General features: G+C 42.1%; 2 protein-coding genes and 1 long non-coding RNA gene across 5 annotated transcripts in view; 2 read left to right on the top strand and 1 right to left on the bottom strand.

The window, feature by feature from the left end:
* LOC138950329 (uncharacterized) overlaps positions 1 to 22914 on the bottom strand; it is a 135839-nt gene that overhangs the window by 78112 nt on the left and 34813 nt on the right. The gene's annotated exons all lie outside the window — the stretch shown is intronic.
* Positions 885 to 21671, top strand: LOC138950320 (uncharacterized). The gene is made up of 2 exons (XM_070322068.1): positions 885 to 2046; positions 14904 to 21671. Exon 2 carries the CDS (start codon positions 15315 to 15317, stop codon positions 20280 to 20282), a length of 4968 nt encoding a protein of 1655 aa, XP_070178169.1. The 5' UTR covers positions 885 to 2046; positions 14904 to 15314; the 3' UTR covers positions 20283 to 21671.
* LOC138950319 (uncharacterized) lies at positions 3330 to 9210 on the top strand. The gene is made up of 4 exons (XR_011450607.1): positions 3330 to 4340; positions 5140 to 5369; positions 6285 to 6449; positions 7753 to 9210. It is a non-coding gene; the product is annotated as an uncharacterized lncRNA (long non-coding RNA).

Below are 22914 nucleotides of genomic sequence, written 5' to 3'. Positions count from 1 at the left end.
CTCTTACGACATGCTGGGGAGCATCGGGTAAATTCCTCCCCCTAACCCGCGGGGGGGGGGGGGGGGGGGCGATTGCGCTCACTACACGGTATAAAGAGAGCGCCGTTCAACCCGGCCGATTCCGCGGCTGACGTCACGCGTCCAAGGGAAGTAATTTTCGAGCGGGCTGCATTGAATTGACTCGGCCAAGAATGCAAACTTTCTTCGATTAAAGACATTGTAGCATGTCTAAAATCTTCGGACTTGTGTTATCAAGCTGTCAAAATCACCAAGTAACTTTTAAGTATAGTTTCAGTTACATGAGAACTGATTCTAATGAACAGATTTTGAGAGCCACAACCCAACAGCTGCCCTTTAATCCTGCACAGCTGACCATATACATGTACTCTCCAAAGTCTGCACTCAGTGACCGCTGCTGGCTGACTGGCTGGCAGCGAAGTATGGGGGTGGGGGTAACAAGGGGCAGGTGGGGTTGACCTAGTGCCTGCAACTCTGGGCTAGTATTAGTACTGCTCTCCATCTACTGCATCACATTGATATTGCCAGTGTTAGGTTACTCACATAGAAATTCGGGCTGATTTCTCAGTCTTCCTTCGGAAAGCAGTACGACGCTAAGCGCTAAACATACTCTGCAAACCATTGCGCATTCAAAAACATCTGATATCTGATATATACTCACTTGTGTGGAAGCAAGATTGCAGAAAGTGTCGGGAACAAATGTTGGTGGGTTGAACCCTTTCGACCGATCTTTTGACTTTTGCAAAAGTTGACTTCTCCACTCATCGTTCACACCTTTCTTAGGCACTTTGAAGAAAGATAGTCCACGATTGATGGTCCGTTTAGCTGGACAATTCACAAGTGCACCATTTGAGCCCATGGTGGGCGCGGTCTGCTCAATCCAAATTTCCAAAAACGTATCCGAATCTCCGCTGTAGAGAAACGAGCACGTTGTGCGTCTGTATTATCTCTGAACCGGAATCTTTGGCACATGACGGACGCGATTGCGCGAAACGGGACCTTTGTTGCGCAGACTGTGTCTCGGCGATCCCCTTGCTACAGATCGAAACACGCTACACGGCATCGCAGTGTAAACACCGCCGCCATCTTGGATAACGCGGCGGGCGGTGGGCGAGCATATACCAAAGCCGCTCGCCGAGTGCTTCGCGAGCGCTTTCCTGCACTGCCCTAAGAAACGGCTTTCTGTCATTCGCACTGCGAGCGACCCGTGGCGAACCGCTCTGGGCAACTCGTCTCAGCTGATCTCTGGTTTAGAACATGTTCTATTCCTGCGATTCAGTCGTCGGTCAATCGCAGGGGCAGAGCCAACAGAGCCAATCAGAACGCGTTGTTGCGGCCTCTGCGTCGATTCAAAACTTTTTGGAAGAACAGTTTTTTACTCAGATATAAAGGAGACGTTTTAGGCGTGTACAGCGGTCGGGAAACATTAATTGCAGCTGTCTGGGAACTTTATTTCTTGCAAAGGCGTAATGCTGAAAGGAATTTTTCAGAAAGGTAGAGCGATGTTCGAACATTTAGCGTCTGCTCTCGCAAAGCGCGCTTGCCGTCTTCACTGTGACACGTCACTTCCGCCCCGCTCGCGTGGAGTTATCGTTCGTCAGTCGTTCGTCTATCGTTCATCGTGTGACGGGTCAATGGCCTACGATGTGATGTGCGATCGGCCAAAGACTGAATCACGCAACTGAATCGCGACGACTGAGTCGCATGTATGACCGCAGCTTTACTTCCCTGTGTTTATCAGCCACTATTCGTGGTTAGGCCCCGCCCTTTGTGCAGTGTTGTGTAGACTGCGCGGTGTGCTCGAGACGTGTAGCTCGCAGCGGCTGTGTGTAACTGGGTCAATGTCAATCCTTTCTGAAACAGACACGTGTGGCTCAGGCACAGAGACGTTCACCGCTGCCACCTATGATTGAACGATCAGTTCGAAGCGTTGTCCGGTGCAGGCCTGACTTAGACAGCTGTCATTCACCTGACAGGACAGTCCTGCCTACAGTGCAGGCTCTTTGTCACATCATGGCCATTGGTGTGGTGAGTATGCGAGATTGCCTGTAACAAATATTGCCACGTAATTGAAAGAAACCTTGGGACATATTCAAAAACATGTCTACCGGTCCTGAGTGGCGGTGTTAAAGAATATAGACGGTTTGCTGTGTCAGTTTTGCTTTCTGAACGCGAGACAGCTGTGTACTTGTTCCAGTGCCCTGTTATTTGCTCCCAGCCAGCATGATTCTGCGTGACGCATGCGTTATTTCTGCGTTTTTCATGCGGGGATGCGTACGGCCTCGTGACACCTTCGCTTCGCGCGCGTTACTTTTCGCCAACTTTTACGCAGATTGTCGCATTCGAAACGACTTCACCACGCAGTGTTTAGCACGCATGGATTCAATGAAAAGGTGATTGCAATTTTTGTTTTTCCTAATTTTATACCGTGGGTTTATGCATTTACTTCATGAAATAATTTATTATATTTTATGTTATTAAAAAATATTTACTTTTAAATTTTGGTTATGAATAGTTATTCTTCTTCAAAAACTTCTTTTTTATTTTTTTTTAGAAAAAAAATTGCATAAAAACTTTCAATCCGTTATTTTTCAGTTTATCTTAAGACAGTTTCGGTTAAAAAAAAATGCATTTAAAAGTTTAATAAAAATATTTTTATTTCATGTAATGGTTTTCCCATTTAATTTTTATTTAATCATTTTGTTATTACTAACATTTATTTGCTTAATTGTTATCCTGATTATTTTTATCTTAAAATAAATATGATTATTTTAATTTGTATTATCATTATAATTGTTTTAGCATGTAATATAATTATTGTAATGGGGATTTGGTATTGTTGTAGGAATCAGCTTTCCACAAAATAATGTGGAAAAGTCTAGGCAAAGCATAATAAAAATATTATATGAACAGAAAAGATAACTGAAATCTATATGAACACCCATAACAAAACGATAAAAACATTTAAAAAATTCAGATTAAACAAAAAAATGTAAACTAAAGTAACTTTGAAACTAATTATCTACTCAAAATAAAGGCTGATGTTAATGGTTACATAAAATTTGTTCTCAGCATATTTTCATTTTATTTTATTTTGCTTTGGAAGAAAATCTCTATGAAAGTTCAATTTCAGGGGAGACAGTTACCTTGACTGAAAAGAGCAATTTATTGAAGTTATTTCCCTTGTCTGTCAGACCTACTTCAATCAGACAATCTCCAACTTCCTGTTGGCAAGAAGTCTGTCAAATCCACATTGTATCGGCGTTTTTTTGCTTTTTCTTCATATTGACTTGTGTTTTTGACTTGCTTATTGGATGCAAGGTAATCTTATCCTTCTCTCTGAAATGAAGATTGACTTCTTTCAAGAATAGGTAAGTTGATCAACTGAAGGAAAGATTTGGGAATTTGAATTTTTGATAGCTCGCGGCTTCGGCTTCCGAGTTTGATGGCAGAGAGAATTTCTCACACTTTCGATTTTTTTTTCGCCTAGAGGAACACTGTTCTATTCATTCATGTTTGTTTTGTCTGAAAGATGGATGAATGAACTAACTTTTCCAAAAACATAAAGTTGATTGATGCAGTGGTTTGTTTTTAAGGAGTTGTGGAAGAGTGAAAATACCATCCGAATCCCGATTCGCGGGTCGCTCACGGCACCATAAAAACTGAATTTTCGTTTATCATTTTATGTCTCATTGTCTGTTTCTTGGTGAACTTTGGTTGGTTCCTAATCTGGTCGAGTCATTGCGGCAGCAGTTGTCAGGAGCTTTAGTAGTAATACTAATAGGCTCTTCATATATCTGGTTTTTTTTTATTTGTATCTTTTTATTTTTCCACAGATGTTCAACTTTCAGTTCCGCATACTGACATAGACTCATAGTCATAGTGGAATATTCTGTGTCTGAGTCTCGGAAAAGAGAAAAATTACCCTTGTTCCCGAGGCATGCATAGACTAGAGAGGCAGGCAGAGGCTGTGTCAGCGTGTGCAGTGATAAAGTTGAAAAACAGATTTTTTTGAAATAAAAATAAAAAATACATCACAGAGAAAATAAATATACTAATTTAGTGAAATTGAGATGCTTATATTTAATAATTAATATTCCAGTTTTGATGTTTGCCTGTTACTGTTAGGTTTGGGAATCAATGTGATCCTATTTAACTTCCAAGTATTTATTTTTTCAGAAAGCTTTGACTTGAGTATGACGGTGCTCACTGCTTGTTTGAACTGAAGGTGAAGAAAGCTGAGATGGACAGTGACCTTAACACCGCCACCGATGCCAGTAACGCAGACTGTCGTTCCGTCCCGGCAAGGTGAAGATGAACAGGTATGGCTCGATAGCAATGAGTGTCTCATTCAGAGTCATTGATAGTGACACTGACAGCGTCTTTTTGTTCTGTGACTTTGGCTTATTTTGTGTTTTATTCTTTTAGTTATAACCAGATGTGTCAAACAAATTCAGCTGATCTCTTTTACTGTTTTAGTGAAACAATGTATTGTTTCCAGCAAAGGGAAAAAAAATCGGGTGGGGGCGGTTGGTCGATTTTATTTTTATATTTAAATTTTTATTTTATTTTAATAGTTTTATTGATGTTTGTTTTTAATTAACACAGGCATCTCATTGATGAGAAATTGTGAACTGTGTCCGCGGGATGCCAGAGAAGAGTAACTTTTCATCCAAAGTCTGCAAAATTGAATTTAAAATTTAACCTTTTTGATGAATATTTTTGAATGAATACAAAAAGTTCTAGTGTTTGGAGGAAAAGTTAAGGTCAGTTCAACTTTAAACAAGGATTTTTAGTGTGTGTTTGTTCTTCTGTCTAAAAAAAAAATAAAAAAAAATCTGCTTGAAGTAAATACACACAAAAATTTTCATCTCCAACTGCTGAGTCCCTACATCTTTTTACCCCATCAAATGCCACTCTGTATGCCCCTTTAAAAATTGATTGCAATGTATATATTCCTCATCTTCTCCTGAATTCAAAAATATAGAGATGTCACGTTTACTTTGAACATTTGCTCAGATTGTTTTTTAGTGCTGATGGTTTCTTTTCAGGCCGACAGATTGTCTAAAATATGTATTGCTTCATGTAAATGACTTTTTGTTCTTCTTTTCTTCCATTCAGCGGACACAAGACTACGAGCAGAGCAGAGCGGCAAGATAAACATCAGTTCTTGCTGCTGGAGAAGGTTCTACAGGAGCAGATGGACCTCATGCGACTAATTTAGTAATTGGTCGCCAAAGAATCATGGTGGAGCCAGAGCCTGTGCTACTGTTCGATGGAGTCATCTTTTTACTGTTGAGTGTGGAAGATGTTGAAGGCACATGATGGATCTGTCGAAGGAGTGATCACTGGTAGGTGGCTTTGAATGCTATTGTTGAAGCAGACCAGTCATGCCTGTGCTATTTTCCCCAGATAACTGTAGCAAGATCTTGTGAGAGTGACATGTTATTGTTGGACGCTCTTTAGGCTTTAAATGTTACCTTGAGTGTGTGCTTTTTGGAGGATGCCAGATGTCATCACGGTTCACGGGTGTATCTTAACTGTTCATCAGTTTTCAGTCATGACCAGTTTCCCATTATCCTGGGAATTCATGCAAGGTTTATGCGTATTGGTCACATTTGTGAATTTAACCAACACATTTTGATGATAAAACTATGCTTATGGGTACGCACAATGATGGGCCTCTTTTTCTCATGTGGGGTGCGGAAAATGCATGCACCACTTTGTTTTCTGTGATCATTGCATCTGTGAGAAATAATGCAAATATTGCTCTGTGGCCAGAGCTGCCATCTGCTAGGTTTTCAGGGATGTAACAGAAATTGCTACGCTGTTTCCTCAAGTTCAAAATTGCAAGTGCTACACTCAAGCAAATAATCACAAACATGCAACGGTGCCTTCTTGTGAGTTCTGATTCTCACTTTGTGTAGGCATCGGATTATGGGTCAGAAAAAAATTGTCCACACTGAATAGTATCACGGTTGACGCTCTCTTCTAACTATGTTTGTGCTTTCCAAATGAAGATTTGTGAGATAGTATTGAATGATTGATGCAGGTCACCTGAGGTGTGTGATTACATTTTATGACAATGCTACACTCAATCACCATTTGCTCTTCTGAAAACTTTTTTTTTTTAAAGCAAGTGTGATTATTGATTTTTTGTTCCAGGTGACAGTATGATGCTTCCAGATTGAATTGTTTGTATGTGAAGAAGAGCTGTCTGAATATTTGATTTTTGGAATTCAGTTGGCTTGTTTTGTTTGTTTCAGATCCATGACCATGAGCTCGGTGTGGTTGGTGGACATGAACTAAAGACGACTACTGATGCTGTGATGACGAAGGTGTTCCATAGGCTACACGGTTGCTGACAGGGGGCTCTGGGGGAGGGCAGGGAAAGAGACCATGGTGTACGCTGCGACTAAAAGCCATCGACAGTGAGTTGTTTTTCATAATTTGTAAAATCATCCTGGTCCTTTTAGGAAGAAGATAAAATCCATGTCTACAAAACAACAAGTTATTTCTGTCTCAAATTTTGTTCTTTGGAATCAATTTTAAATTTGCCATGTTTCACATGTGAATGACAGTTGTCAAAGCTTTTACGCTTAACATTAAATTGCTAGAAGCCAAGTTCCTGAGCTCATTTGTCAGTGTCATGGATTTTCGACTACATACGAAATAAGGATGTTAGCAAACGGTATGATGTCGTCACATATGCGTCTGCACGTCACAGTACATGTATTATGAATTTCCGAAGGCCCCCAAAGAAAAAGTCATAGTAAAGGTAACTTTAACCACTTGACTGCCTTATGACGGGTATACCAGTCATGCGCTTGTGCAGCCGCAGCGCCTTAGGATCCGTTCCGGGATTTTCCAGAAATGCTACGTCACTGCTGACACACAAATAGCAGCCAATGGCTTGGTAGGATACCTCATTCTCATGAATAAACATAAATGGTGACGCGGTTTTGCGTTTGAAGGCTATTTTCGGCCTTGTCGACAGGGTATGGGAGAGAAATCTCGACTCGTCAAAATGGCTAACGGTGACTGTCGACCGGGCCCTAGTAGGGAAAAACAAAGCCGGACTGACGCTACAGGCGGTGCAAATGATTATGGATACTGACAGGGGAAGGGGGAGATCTTCTTTCGGACAATTCGTTGGAAACAGGTAGATGACAGTGATTATAATCCTTTCTTGGAGCGAGCAAAACAGCCACCTGTGTTTGATCCACAGGCACCGGAAGATGCGCCGGGCTGATTTTTTTAAAAGTTCATATTTAAACATCATTATAAGCCAAACTAATTATCATTTCCATGATTAGACACTAAAAACAGATTCTTGGTTCAATTTCCTTTAAAAACAACATAGGTTTTACTTACCTACCTACTGCCAGTTTGAAGCTAGATTTTTTTGTGAATTATTACACCCCAAACTCCAATATTCCCTGGCAGTCAGGAATGCACATACCCAAGTTTTGATTGGCAGCGAAAGGGTTAAAACAAATATTAGGGTAGGTATTTTTTTTTACTTCTCTTCTACAAGGATTACAATGTGTTGTAATTTCCTAACTCAAGTATAGTTGGTGTGTTGTAAAAGCGTATGGTGTGTATGCAAGTTTGTGTGTCTGTATGATTTTTAGCAAGTTTACAGGCGTCAGGAAATAAACTTGAGACTTTTCTCAAATCAGTGATAGTTGTTTGATGATCTAAGTTCATGTTATTTTTTGTTTTGTCATGCAGAGGCTGTTCCGTGAAGCTGTACGGGTGCCACAGGTCAAGACCTTGAAGACGGCCGTTCAAGACTGGTTTTTGGAAGCCTGTGATAAAAGAAAGAGACAACAGGCCATGGAAGAGCCTTCATGATTTGGTTTGCAGTAATTGAACTTTGTAATCTCTGTAGGCTTATTTACAATGCTAGTTGCAAAAATTTGATGAATGTAAGATTTGACTCGCCTGAGAAATTGCTAGTGAGTAATTGTATTTCACAGTTCAGGTCTGTGTGGCTGATGGGTAATGTACAGAAGAGTCTGGGGTTTTGTTGGACATTATTTAAGCTAAGCTTTAAACTTCACACTCTTCTACAGATGATGTTCAGACATGATGTACCCTTTTAGGTTGTGTCAGAACGACAGAAGACTAAACTGGAAGTGCTCAACTACCATTACTATCAGTGGAGACGCATGGATGCATTTGAACTTTTCTTGTGGGTATCCCATACTAAAAATATAGAATACATGATTCTGGAAAAGCTGTTCAAGGGCACTTACACACTATATTCGATTTTTAATACACGACTCAAACCTTCAGGCTAAATTAAAATGAATAAAATACAAGTATAAAGAGTTCAGAAAAGAAGAAAACAAAAAGTGAACAAATAGAAAGAAAAGGTTTTAACAATTCCTTGTCATTTATGGGAGTCGAACGCAAACGACCTAGGCAGCTTGAAGGAGACAATGCATGATGCGGGTTTTTGTTGTTCTTTATTATTTTTTGGAGTTGAGTTGAGAATTTAGAAGCGAGACTAGAAATATACTTTTTTTTTTTTTGCTGTTAAAACCGTTATGATTGGATTTCTATAGATGTAAGTCTTGGTGCACCTGATAAAAATTTAGCCCTTGAATGCAGGCAGTGTAAGGTAAATGAAGCAAAGTTCTCTCTGAAACAGCAAAAAAAATGCATTTCAATTATATTGATCCTCGCCACCTTATTTTGTTTGCTGAGCAGCTGGCCGCTGGAGACTTGTCTATCATTTTGTGAGTAAGCTGCGTGTTTTACATCCATTTTGAGATGGCAAACCTATGTTTTACGCAGTCTGATAAGTTTTTTTTAATTTATGAGTTTTATGTCATGTTTTTTTTTAAATTTATGAGTTTATGTCATGTTGGTGTGCTTATACATATCAGTGGAGAAGGGGCATTGAATAAGTGTTTCTTTTTGATATCATTGTTCTGAATTTTGACTATTAGCTGGCATTTTACCTTTTGTTTCATTATTGCAGTTGTTACTTTTGTGTAGTGAAACTTGATAACTCACTGCTGCCCATGTCTAGGTTGTGTCAATTGTTTTTTCTTCACTGAACGTACCACTGATTATCAATGATGACATCAGGGTTTTGTTCTGTTTTTTCTCTGGCATTTGAATTTGCTTCAAATCATTGTGAATTTTTTTTTTCCATGCAAAGTTACTGGTATATGTGAATATGTTAACACACTTCAAATCAAAACCTGAAATGTCTCCTTTTTAAAAGTAATTTTTTTAATTTCATTTATTTAAATGGTACACATTCATATGATTGTCTCCCTTTTTTTTCCTTTTTTTTCCCCTTTTTTTTTGTCTCTCCTTCTCTTATTTTGTTTTTTTCTTTCTTATTCTTCGGTTTGTTCTTCCTTTTATCTTCTTATCCTCTTTCTCTTGCTTGTTCCTTGTCCCAGTATGCTTTCACGCCGCCCCATCTAATTATTTTGTGCTCCATCCACATCTGAATTTCGTTCAGCTGCCTTGTCCGAAATGTGTGTGGGGCACATATGTATGTTTAATGTCAATGTTCATGTTTCAAGTTCCTTGCTTTGTGAATTGCATACCAATGTTTTATGCAGTCGTGATAGATTCTAAATGTATGTGTTATCCTAGTTTGGTGTACATTGACTGGATTTCGATCCCTGGAGAATGGGCATTAACTAAGTGTTTGTTTGTGATATCATTAGTAATCTGAAGTTCAACTATTAGCTGGCTTGTAGAACTTTTTTTCTCTTTTTGTTGCTGTTCTGTATTCAAACATGTTGATACAACTCACTGCTGCCTATGCCTAGGCTGTGCCAATTATTTATTTATTTGTTTACATCAATGTGATATAGTGACGAGTGTACATCAAAATTCTCTCTTATAAGTTATACTGGATTCTTCACTGCATGTACTACGGCGTATCGATGATGACTATCAGGGTTTTGTTCTATTTATTCTTTGTTCTGCCAATTTGAATTCTGCTTTGAATAGTATTTTGATCATTTTTGTTTCCGTGCTGCTGGTATGTCAAAATGCAGTGAAATTAAAACCTGGAAGTCACAATGGCAATAAGCGAGATTCAAATCTCTCCTTTGTTTTAATCAATTTATTTGACTGCATTTTTGTTTTAGAACTTGTACATAATTATGATCATCTCTGTTATCGAACCTGCACGCTTGACCTTTGTCTTTCTGGATCAATACAATGTTGTGCACTGCCCATTATTTGTTTGTGAGTGCGTAAAGCGGTTGTGTGGTCTGCGTAAAATTGTGTAGGTCAATCGTGACATCTGCGTGGAGAGTGCGTCAAATGCGTGAGAATGCGTAAAGCAATTGTGAGATCTGCGTGGAGAGTGCGTCAAATGCGTGAGAATGCGTACAGCAATTGTGACATCTGTGTGAAGAGAGCGTAAAAAGCGCGTAATGCCTGAGAATGCGTCAATAATTCGTGACATCTGCGTGGAGAGTGCGTAAGATGATCAGGACATCTGCGTCAAGAGCGCGTTAAATGCGTAAAGCAATCGTGTCGTCTGCGTGGAGAGCGCGTTAATAGCGTGAGAATGCGTAAAGCAATCGTGACGTCTGCGTGGAGAGTGCGAATTTGTCTTGGTGTCAAATAAGCGTGCGCTGGAGGTGCGTATGGTCTGCGTAATCTGAGGGAAAACGAGTGTGTCACGCATGTATTTCGCTTTGCAAAATCGCGCGCGTTACGCATGCGTCCAGTGCAGTTGTTACGCAGAGTTTGGCGACTGCGACACGCATTCGCTGCGCAAAATTTTGCTGGCTGGGCTGGGAGCGATACGAAAAGTGTTGTAAGAGAACCATCAACGCCTGACATCCAATGTTACACCGGCGGTAGAAAATGTAGCGCTAGGCATTCACTGTTTGATGTAAAAATTGCCATTCGGATCTTTTTGCAACTTAACCCAAGCTCACTATGTTCGGATAATTTCCTGGCGGCTTTAAATACATTATATTTCATAAGATAAGTGTGGATAAACACACTCAACATACGGTATAATTATGCTGACCCTAATGCCAATGGGCCTGAGCCTTTGCAATGTGCGTGATATCGGGAATTGCCGTTCCGTTAGATCGGCTGCCAGTATTGATCGACTGTCGAGAAGAATGTTGACACACATGGCGCGCGTGCAGTGTGTGTCTGTGTGTGTGTGTGCGGTGTGTGTGTGTGTGCGCGGTGTGTGTGTGTGTGGTGTGTCTGTGTGTGCGGTGTGTGTGTGTGTCAGTGTGTGTGTGTTTGTGTGTGTCTGTATGTGTGTGTGTGTGTGTGTGTGTGTGTGTGTGTGTGTGTGTGTGAGTGTAGATGTGTATTCGTTTTTGTTTATCGATTTGCTGAGGTCATATTTAGTTCTATGTACACACGCATGCACGTCCAGTGACATGCAATTCCTTGCAGGATAGGCGTAAGATAGACGTTTTATAAAATAATATATAAACACATACATGTACTTGGAAATGTAAGTTTCATGATTATGGGAAAATAAGTAAAACAGTGTTTAAATCAAGATTGACATTCATAATGCATGTAGAATGTGAATTGGATACAACTTTTGAACAACATGGTTTTCATTTCACGGTAGCGTAGTGGTAGTCGTACATTTAGTATCTGTTGTTTTGTTGTTGTTCGAACATTTGGGTACGCCTATCGAACAATCTTAACATTTCATTAAATACATCATCTAATAAAAATGTCTGTGTTCCTATAAAACAGTATTTTGATCTGCACGAACAACTTGATGTTGGGAGACAACCAGATAACAAATTGTCCTTCAACAAAAACAACAGAACACACACACACACGCGCGCGCGCGCACACACTCAAAATAACCAGACATACACATACACACACACACATACACACACACACACACACACACACACACACACACACACACACACACACACACACTCAAAATAAGGATAGGACTCATAATGCAGATATGAAAACGAACAAACAAACAAACAAATGGTGCGTGTGGGAAATAACTTTTAATGCATTTGAGACTTCAATTGCATTTTGAATCACATTGAAATTAAAATTGAAATGCAAAAACTGCTAATAAATATATAACATGTCATTTTTAATTCACTCCTTATTTTGCAACTGTCTAACGATCATGTACAATGTTCACGTTTCAGTTTATTCATTCTGAAACAAAAGCATTTCAATATGTTACGTAGCATGGCCAACAATTTTTCTCATATTTCAAAACATCTTTCCATAAGTTAGCACACGGTTGCAATAACACATGTACAATCAGCATCCGCTTTATTTATAAATCTTCCATTTCAGAAATATCATCAAAATGAGCATGTTCTACCAAAAACAAAGAGACTGCCAACGTTCCAAAATTCAGAATAAAAAAACAAGAAAGGTATTGTTGATTCATCCGCTCGGCTTCCAGACGAGTGGACGTAAACTGATAGAACTATCAAGAATATTTGTTTGTCTGTTCACTTAAAAGACCGTTGGGTCGAAATATTTGTGAATGTATTGTTTTGTCAATAACAAACGTTCCAACAACCTACCTTTCTTGTTTTTTTATTTAATATGTTCTACATCAATTTCAAACATTTTAAATCTGCAAGTGTGATATCTGTACAGATGCCACAAAGAAATGAATATCAATCATGTTCAAACTACCATGGCAATAAAGTATGTGAACATTTCTTCGAATTTTACATAAGCGTTTACTTTTCGTAACCAATTATCGGGTCAGTTTGGAAGCAGAGTTAATCAATAAACCTGTGAAGATAGGACCGTTCATTGTTTTAGATTATAAATTCTACTCAAAGGGGTCCGTTTTCTTGGACTCCAATCGTTTAATCTTTGTAACGTTTCCTTTATAATCAATTTCTAAAATGTAATTGCTTTTGTGGAAAAGTTGACCCCTAGAACTTTAAAAATCACAAGGTCCCAACAAAAGTTCATATCTCCTATCTCCCATATATCTGTCTTGTGATTTCTTCTCCTCCCAATTCAGACTACTTTTTTCATCATTTATTTCTAAACCCGAAATACTAGAACAAATCTGTTGAAAGTCATTACACAGTCACAGACGGGCGTGGTGGTAAGACGTCGGCCTCCTAATCGGGAGGTCGTGAGTTCAAATCCCGGTCACTGCCGCCTGGTGGGTTAAGAGTGGAGATTTTTCCGATCTCCCAGGTCAACTTATGTGCAGACCTGCTAGTGACTTAACCCCCTTCGTGTGTACACGCAAGCACAAGACCAAGTGCGCACGAAAAAGATCATGTAATCCATGTCAGAGTTCGGTGGGTTATAAAAACAAGAAAATACCCAGCATGCCTCCCCCGAAATCGGCGTATGCTGCCAGAATGGCGGGGTAAAAACGGTCATACACATACAAATCCACTCGTGTTAAAAGCATGAGTGAACGTGGGAGTCTAAGCCCATGGAAGAAAAAGAAGAAGATTACACAGTTCTTTGCCCCATTCAAATACAGAGTGGAATTATCCGCAAATTGAGAACATAACTTTTTCTCCCTTTAAATGTCAAGACTTTTTTGTGTGGGTTATTACCCAAAGTGAGTGACAATAATTATCTCAGGGCATATTAAATACAAATATGGAGAGAGGCAATCTACTTGTTTTATCCATCTTCTGCCGTGTTCTGGTACTAAACCAGCCAAAATATTGACCATTTAGTGTCACACAGTTTAGCATATCATTATGAAAGACCTCTACCAACTGAGAAGCAGGGATATCGGCCGCCAATTCCTGATAAATTGCTTTGGTTTCCTTGTTACTAATTTTGTCTTTATCATAATTACTTTCCCATTCTTAAACAGTCTCGTACATACAGTGAAGTCTTTTATTTTTGTGTTGATTTTCAGGCCGACATATGGATGTTTTGATATCGCTTTCGGCGAGAACCGGCACGGTTGGCCTAGTGGTAAGGCGTCCGCCCCGTGATTGGGAGGTCGTGGGTTCGAACCCCGGCCGGGTCATACCTAAGACTTTAAAAGTGGTAATCTAGTGGCTGCTCCGCCTGGCGTCTGGCATTATGGGGTTAGTGCTAGGACTGGTTGTTCCGGTGTCAGAATAATGTGACTGGGTGAGACATGAAGCCTGTGCTGCGACTTCTGTCTTGTGTGTGGCGCACCGGCGTTATATGTCAAAGCAGCACCGCCCTGATATGGCCCTTCGTGGTCGGCTGGGCGTTAAGCAAACAAACAAACAAACAAAAGCTTTAGGCGAGTTTTTTGTTACTTTCATGTTTTCTCCAAAAGATCCTGTTATTTTTTGAATAACACATCTAGGCCCAGTAGCTCAGATGGCAGAGCACTGGACTGAGTGATCCTATTGTCACGGGTTCGAATCCGGGCTGGCACGGACATGGGTCAACTTTATGTGCAGACACAGAGACGGTATCCATGTTCCACCCCCGTGTCACCACTGTGGCACGCAAAAGACCTCGGTCTTTCTGCCATAAGTGCAGATGGCTGATTACAACTTAACACGCATACATATGGAAAGCGTAACTCTGTTGCTGCTAGCTTTCCACATTTCCCAGCGATGTGACAAAAAAGTTATGAAAATGAAAATAGGAAAGACATCTGAGTACCCCGGATGTCCATGTGCCACACCTATTGATAACGGCTAGTTTATCAATATAAAAGGTAACGATGAATAGGATCAGGACTCTGACGGGTGAAGAGTTTGCTTACACTAAGTCGTTCTTCTATTCACATTCATTTAGTTCAAAAGCAAATCATTGCGCGTTTAGAGTAAACTACCGCGATTGTCCCACTGCATTCCACAGACATAACAACAATCAATTATGTTTGCCTTTTTGAACATTTGGTTTCCCTGGTTTCTGACTTTTCTCTTCAATTTGATGAATTACAGAGCCCCCTGCTGGCAATGCTGGTGAAGTTGGCACAACATCGGGTGGACCAGGGCAGCAATGCAGGGCCTGGCGGTGAGGTGGACACCACAACAATCCAGGGACGGGACCCCACCGTCATCTTTCTTGTGGATCAACGTCAGCAGACACAACAACATGCCGTGACGAATTAATCAAGACTCTGTCCTGTCCAGGGAATCCATGGACCGTTTGTCGGGTTTCTACAAGACGTTTTGTTGTACACAAAGCGCAATATGTAGGTCTTGGCTTTGCTAGTGTGTAGGTGTGCTTTGTAAACAAAAAAAGGAAAAGAAACTCCAGATTTGGCCCTGTATTGTAGTATCCCAACTGCTAAAGTAATTAACAGCAAAGTAAAGCACAACAACAGAAAAATTAGCATCATTTCGTGCAATATGGCTTCGCCAACAAAACAACCTCGATATGACTTTGAACATGACGTGAATGAAATTATTCAGAAAGAGCTGTGGTCAGAACTATCAACACTTCTCCAAGATGGCGGCCTCTGTGACGCCGAACAGTGTCATGCTGTGGAGGCAGCCAGCAAGCACTGTGCAGAATCCATCTTCCTGTCTCTCATCAGTCCTCACTGCACCAGCAGTCAGCTGCACTCTGCATTGCCACACCTTGCTTCCAGGGGACTGTGGCAAGCTGTGGGGCACGTCTTACAGCGTGGTGTAAGCACTGCTCTCTGCATCTGGACGCCTCAGGAACCTTTCACACAAGCTGAGTGGGAGCTGATAAGAATGCACATTCTGCCTTACTGCACGCGTGATTACCCGAACCGTTTCATGTCTTACCTGATCTCAAAAGGTCGATGGGACGACGTTGACAAAATGCTGCAGTGTGAGAAAGAAACGAAGTCAAAATCGAAACTTGACGGCTTACCTCGTAAACTTAAAATATGGACGGTTAGTGGAACCGAACTAGAGAAACAAATGCTGCAGCTTGTGGCTAAAGGACGGTGGCGGGATGTTGGTACCATGTTAACAGAGGGTGTTGGAGATTCACAACACGAGTCGTTGATCCACACAGCATGTCTACATGCAACGGAAGTAGACTTTGAGGAGCACGTGCTCCCTCACTGCACTGACCGGCTACTGGACTCTGTGCTGACAGTGATTGTGGGACGACGGGCTTGGTTGGCTGTTGAGGACGCGATACGGCGTCGTGTCAGAGACTCCAAGAAACAATGGGCTGTGCTTGAAGCCTGTGACAATTGTGATAAAGAATTCACTGGAAACCGTTCGGAAGCTGATTCGTTCATGTACGATTGTGGAGGTTATGACCCAGATTATTTTATTGAAATAGGTTTACTTCCTGGCTGTGCCAGTTACAAGCTGGACTCTGTACTGTCAGTACTCGCGGATTGTCATCTGGGGCAGTGTGCTATTGACTTTTTGGAGCAAGGTGTTAGTGACTGCAAGAAACGATGGGCGATGCAGGAGGAAGGTCAAGATGAAAAGGATTACTTTTGCGAAATGTCCAAAAACAAAGCAGATGTTGGCTTCATCAGCATAGTACCACAGTGTGCTAACGAGGAGGTGGACGATGCGCTGAGGACCCTGGTAAAAGAACACATTTGGCGTGCTCTTGAAGAGGCTCTTGAGGGAGGAGATTATTGTCCTGACAAAATATTTCCGGTGCATCTATCCTGCGAATATGATTTGCAGGAAAACATGCGCCTGGAAAATGATAACTTCAGCATATTCACGCGCTGTGGTTATGGCCAGGAAGACGATGTGATGAAGATCCTGGCGGAAGGACGTCTGTGGCGTGCCATTGGAGAGGCTTTGGAGAGAGGAGTCAGTGGTCATGTGAAACTCTGGGCGGTGGAAGAGGCCTGCAAAATGTGCATAGACGATGATGGTGGCAATACTGATGATGATCATGACGATGGAAATGATGATGGTGGCAATACTGATGATGATAATGACGATGGAAATGATGATGATGGCAATACTGATGATGATAATGACGATGGAAATGATGATGATGGCAATACTGATGATGATAATGACGATGGAAATGATGATGGTGGCAAAACTGATGATGATCATGACGATGGAAATGATGATGGTGGGGCTGCTGACGATGATGACTATGGCAATGATAATTATGGTGTTGATTATGACAATGATAATGATGATTGGGATTATGGCAGTCACTCTGTTGATGTTGATAATGGTAGTGATTGTGAAGGTGATTATTTTGACAAACGTGGCGCCCGCACTTGCTTTTCTTGTCTGCAGATTTGGGCCTATTTGACAGGTCATTTCTATACAGAAGAATACATTGATGAATATATTGAAAAGGGCAAACATTATCTTCGCTGTGCTGACGACCACTTGCCGTCTGTACTGCCAACTCTAGCAGAAAGAAATCTGTTTAAATCTGTGAGATACGTGCTGAAAAGAAAAATCAGTGACACGGAACTCTGCAAGACAGTGCAGACGGTCTTTATGAACGCAGACGAAAGTCTGATAGAAACGGTCTTGCCATGCTATGTGTATGACGATGTTCGTTCAGAACTACAAACACTGGCCTCGGGACGATTGTGGAAGGTGTTTCTGACGTTGCTTCAACGCTTTATGATCGACACACTTCACACGTGGGGCATTGTGGGAGACCGCTCAGAGCCGAAGGAGAGAGTTTTCTGGGACATGGTCAGCAACCCTTGTGACGGGGTTAAAGAGCTTTCACCTGCCAAGTGGAGATTGGTCAGCGGGTCAGATTTGCAGCACTGCCTCAAAGAATACCTTGACTGGGACACACTGCTGTGTGAAGTACTGTACGAAGCTCTACTAGGCATTGTCAGAGAGATATGGCTAAGTGGACAAGAGAAGGAAGTCGAACGTCGGTCACGTACAGCTGTGGAGGAAGCCAGATCAGTAACAGAGGATATTCACCAACAACTCAAACTATTGATGGGGTGTAAATCAAGCAACGTTTCAAATTCAACCTTGTTGCCATGCATTAACCGAATGTGTCAAAAATACGCTGGCAAGACACATAGCATGGTCACACGGGAACCCCCTGCAGGAGAAACTGTTCGACAACATGACGGTCTTGCAGAACACAGTAGCTTTTGTATGCGCTACAGGAGTAGGAATCCAAAAGAAGTGATAGAGGAAGCCAGCAGCAATCCTCTGTTTCAGTTGCACTTCCTCAAGTACCTAACACGCGAGTACTACAAACGCAAGGCATGGACACAAATGACTGACGCTGTCTTAGTGGTTCTGACCACAACCCCTGTCGTTCCCAGCGTGCAAAGCGTAGCGCTCAGAATCATGGTGCGTGAGAAAAGATGGGACGTTATCCGCCACGCGTGTCTGTCCTGTGTGTGTGAGCAAGATCGGCGGCAGGTGTTCCAGGCGGCTGTCAAACAGAGACAGTGGGGCACTGTGAAGCGGTGGGCAGACTACTCACTGTACGACGACCAGCGGCTCTGGGCACTGGGAGAGGCCAAAGGAGAGAAGAGGTGGGATGTCTACGTGAAGCTGGCTGGCCATGGACTCAGTGAGTGGGAGCGGATGGGAGTACTCTACCGTGTGGCCATGCACGCAGACTGGAAGCTCGTTCGTCACATGGTGAACACCGTAGCTGATGTATCGTACATGAAAGACCTTCTGACCAACGCAAGACCCACACGACAGTCACGACCTAAGCCAGAGAACAGTCAACAGCGAATTGAACAATTAACAGAATTTGAGAAAACTCTGAAGATACACACAAACACGCTGAAGACACTGAAGGCCGCAGCGAAGCGAGGAAAATGGCAGGTTGTTCTCTACAACATCCGTCACAAACTAGACCTGCAACACGCGCCGCGCCATGCACTGAAAGCTGCTGTGTCCAGTGAAGCGTGGCAGGCAGTGATCCAGCTGGTGAGACTTGAGACTGACGTCACACGGCGAGACTCACTGTTCCGTGACATGGTCAGCCAGCAGCAGTGGGCTGTGTGTAGAGAGCTGCTAGAGCAAGGCGTCAGTGATGAACTGTGTGTGCAGGCTCTGAACGACTTGATGGAGCATCGCCAGTGGACACTCGTTGCCATGGTGATGAGATGTCCGATGAGTGAGGAAAGAAAAAAAAAGATGATGTTTCGAGCACTCCGAATGAGAGAAGGCAGCGTGGTTTGGCAATGTATCAACACTTTGCGACGTACTCTTTCTGAGGAAGAACGCGTGAACATATTCCATCTTGCGTTCAATCGTAAGGTGTGGCAGGCAGTGAAACCGCTGATAAAGAACAAAGATGAGACTGGAATCAGACATCGTGACACCGCTCTGCTGGAAGCCATTGAGCAGCACCAGTGGGATGTGGTGGATCACTGCCAACGTCACCACGCTGACATCAACATGAAGGACGATGACGGCCACACACCGATACACAGAGCGGCCAGGAAAGGGGACTGGGAGGCATTGAAGGAGCTGACAGTGAGAGATGGTGATCCTGACCTGTTAGACATAGACGGCCTGTCTGTGCTGCACAGGGCGATTGAAGCTGAACAGTGGGACCTTGTGAAGCTGTTGATTCAGTTTCACGGTGACATTCATCGTCCTTCACGCGACAATCAGACAATAACAGCACTAAACATGCTGATTGACGCCCGTCAGGTAGATGTGATCGAATCCACGTTCATGTGGTGTGCTGACCAGTGGAATGGCGTTAATGACAAAGGGGAGACAACTCTGCATGCCGCGTGTTTATCTGGCTGTCCTGGCATCCTGCACGACCTGATCGCCAGGAGAGTCGACCCCTTGGCTGTGACGTCCAAAGGGCTTTCAGCGCTGTGTTACGCGGTGCTGTGCAGAGACTGTCCACAGGCTATAGTGGCAGAGTGCATCAAGCTGGGCTTTGGCACATACGAGCCACAAATACAGAGAGATTCGACATCAAAGACTGATAAAGAAAAGAAAAACATGTTGACATCCCCCTTGATGCTGGCCGTGATGCGAGGCCTGCCTGTCGTGACACAGATGCTCTATGAATCCGGAGTGTGTTCCAAAAGACAGTTTTGTATGGCAACTACACACTTAGCCACATCTACAGAGCTTGCCTCATCGACGGGACAAATTCGGATGGATTTCACAGAGCTGTGGAGACTTGTTCATGGATATGACGATAGTGACTGTTCATCTGACACAGCTCTGGTAAAGAAGTCCGCGGACTACTTACGACACGTGAGCAGCACGACTCGCAGCCTGGTGTCCACGTGTCGCCTGGTGATCTCACGCTGCCTCACACTACGCAAGACACGTCACACAGACATCGCACAGCTCCCCCTGTCGCCCATGTTGAAGAACTATTTGATGTTTACTGACCTTACGGACCCAGCCTATGTGGGTAATCAAGACTGAACACATACATGTACTGTCTTTCATAAGACTACATGCAAACGTTTGCTGTGGCAGCTAGGACCATACATGTTGATTGAAGCGTCGCCTTACTGGTGTGCTTGGGTACAGCCAAGCTGTTTTGACTGGGAGCAGAGAACAGTCCTCATATCGCGCACCCAACAACATTGTGCTTTGATCAGAACGAGGAAGATTTTGCTCCTTTTTTTGTGCAACACCAGCACTTACTCTTTGATATGATATACGTATGTTAATCTATCTTCAATGTTTTATGTTTTAAATTAGGTACACTTTTTGTGAAAGGCGCAACGCTTAATCCAATGCCACATCCCTTTTTTAAACCATGTTAATCCAAATCTGTTTCAGATCCAGCTTTTTTGTTGTTGCTCCTTTTTTGATTTTGTAAAGTTTACAAGTTTAATCGTTTTTAGGTTTTATTTAGTCATTAATTTTACACCAAATGTGTGTAAGATAGATTCAAACGTTTGTTTAAATTATGTAGGAAAATTTCACTGCAAGAATTGTATGCGCTTCCTGTTCCGGCGCTTCCGGTCTGCCATTTTTGAAGCGTTGGGCCACGGCATTTTTGTTCCATCAGTATCGGCCAAAATACATGTCGCGCAAAGGCCATCATTGGGTAAATATTGTTCAGTTTGTGTCCATAATCAATTTTCTGTTCAGGAATAAGTATATTAGTCTTGTAGTAGGGAAGAGTGTATTGTTTTGTACGTTTTTTGGTACGGCCTTTTACCATGTGGTGTTTCAATGTTCGCCATGATGTGTGCACTTTTTGCAAAGTTTATTTCACGGTTTAATTAGTGTTCAGTGTATCAAATTCAAGTAAGAGTGGTATTTTGTACATGTTTGCCTTTCATCTAAAATGTTGGTAGTGTATCGACAAGTATTTGTGCCAAAGGATAACGTTGCATAGTCATTTTGTTTTTCAACCATTGTCTAGTCAACAGTATGCCCACCTGTGATTCACAATAAGTTGTTTGGTTTGTTCTGTTATCCCTTTTTGTGTTAAAGTGTGTAAGAGATAAAGGTAATGGTCAGAGCTCTTTTTCCAAGTTGGTAGAATTCTCATTATCTCCCTTTAAGTGTAACAGAATAGTTTCCAAAATGACAAGTTTCACAGGTTGTTTCCCTTTGTTTTTGTAGTGTCAGTGTAATGTTAGTAGTTGCTGTTCATTATAAAAGTATGGTTAAGTGATTGTTATGTCACATTGGTTTCAGTTTGACGGTGCAGTATGTTGGAACTACAGTTGAATAAACATCACTTCAACTACGCATCAGTTCGGCCAGGCTTGTGTTGTGCGGCTGTGACACTTTTTGACTGCAATTTATGTTCTTTATGTTACCAAGTGCCTGAAGCACAAGCATCGCCTTTGGAGGCAAAGCTTAGTCAAACAGGATGGAGATTGTAGAGGTAATTTAATAGCCCCATGAAAAACACAGTGCTATAAGTAGGCAAAGTTTAGTCAAACAGGATGGAGATTGTAGAGGTAGTTTAATAGCCCCATGAAAAACACAGTGCTATCAGTAGGCAAAGCTTAGTCAAACAGGATGGAGATTTTAGAGGTAGTTTAATAGCCCCATGAAAAACACAGTGCTATCAGTAGGCAAAGTTTCCCTAGAGCATACCAGGAGACCGCAGCACCCAGACCCTATCACAAACTCCACAATAGACGATTTAAAAAAAAAAAACTTTTTCAGAATTTTTCAGTAGTCTGGAAGAGTAAGATCCCCTTGACCTCAAACAAGCTTTTCACAACATCCGGAACATGTTCCACGCTTCCGATCGTCTTTATCCTGCGATCGTGACGAACAACTAACTCTGATGTTTAATGTTTTGCAGCGCACGCAATAGAATACCCGTTTCTTTCAAAAATCAGCGTTTACAAGTTCATCAAAGTTCCCAATTTGTTGTGAAAATGATGGCTGGGACGTATAGTGATCGCAAACAACCTGATTTGATCGAGGTCACGTGGCTTTGGCTTCAGGTCTCGGAATTGTAGTAAAACACACGTGCTTAGAGAACATGTCCAGTGATCAGCAAGCCATTGGTGGCGGTTCGTGGCTCCGATGTTTATATTTACAAAAGAAAATGGTATTACATTTGCTGCATGCTGCACGACATACACATCAGAGTTAGTTGTTCATCCCGATCGCAGAATAAAGCCGATTGGAAGCGTGGAACATGCTCTGGGTGTTGTGAAACCTTGGCCGAGGTAAAGGGGCTCTTACTCTACCAGACCACTGAAAATCCTGACAGAGTTATTTTCGGTAAATGTCTCTTGACAGGTGTCCGGCCGGCGACGTACAAGAAACGTCGAGCTACTATCAAATGTTGACGCTCAAGTCAGCAGACAACTCTGTGATTGCAGAGAGCGCTGTCAAGGCAGACCACTACGTCACCCTGTCACACTTGTTATTTGTAATTGCCCCATAAGGTGCTTTAAAGCTTTGGAAAACCCGTTGAAACCATGCTGTAACTTTCTCAACGTGTGGTGTGAAGAGCTAAACCATTGTGTTCACTTTACGTGTTTTGTTTAGCTGCGCGGGAGTCATCAATTGCGAACATGTGGAAACAAAACAAGTGCCCACAACAAAAGGAGATGTTTCACCAGTTCCA

Source organism: Littorina saxatilis, linkage group LG16 (assembly GCF_037325665.1).
Source record: "Littorina saxatilis isolate snail1 linkage group LG16, US_GU_Lsax_2.0, whole genome shotgun sequence".
Lineage (NCBI taxonomy): Eukaryota > Metazoa > Mollusca > Gastropoda > Littorinimorpha > Littorinidae > Littorina > Littorina saxatilis.
The sequence above is the reverse complement of the archived record's forward strand: the minus strand, read 5'-3'. Positions and strand labels throughout refer to the sequence as shown.

Excerpts from the sequence above, each read along its gene's own strand:
- LOC138950320 (XM_070322068.1), top strand. The coding sequence starts at position 15,315 with ATGGCTTCGCCAACAAAACAACCTCGATATGACTTTGAACATGACGTG.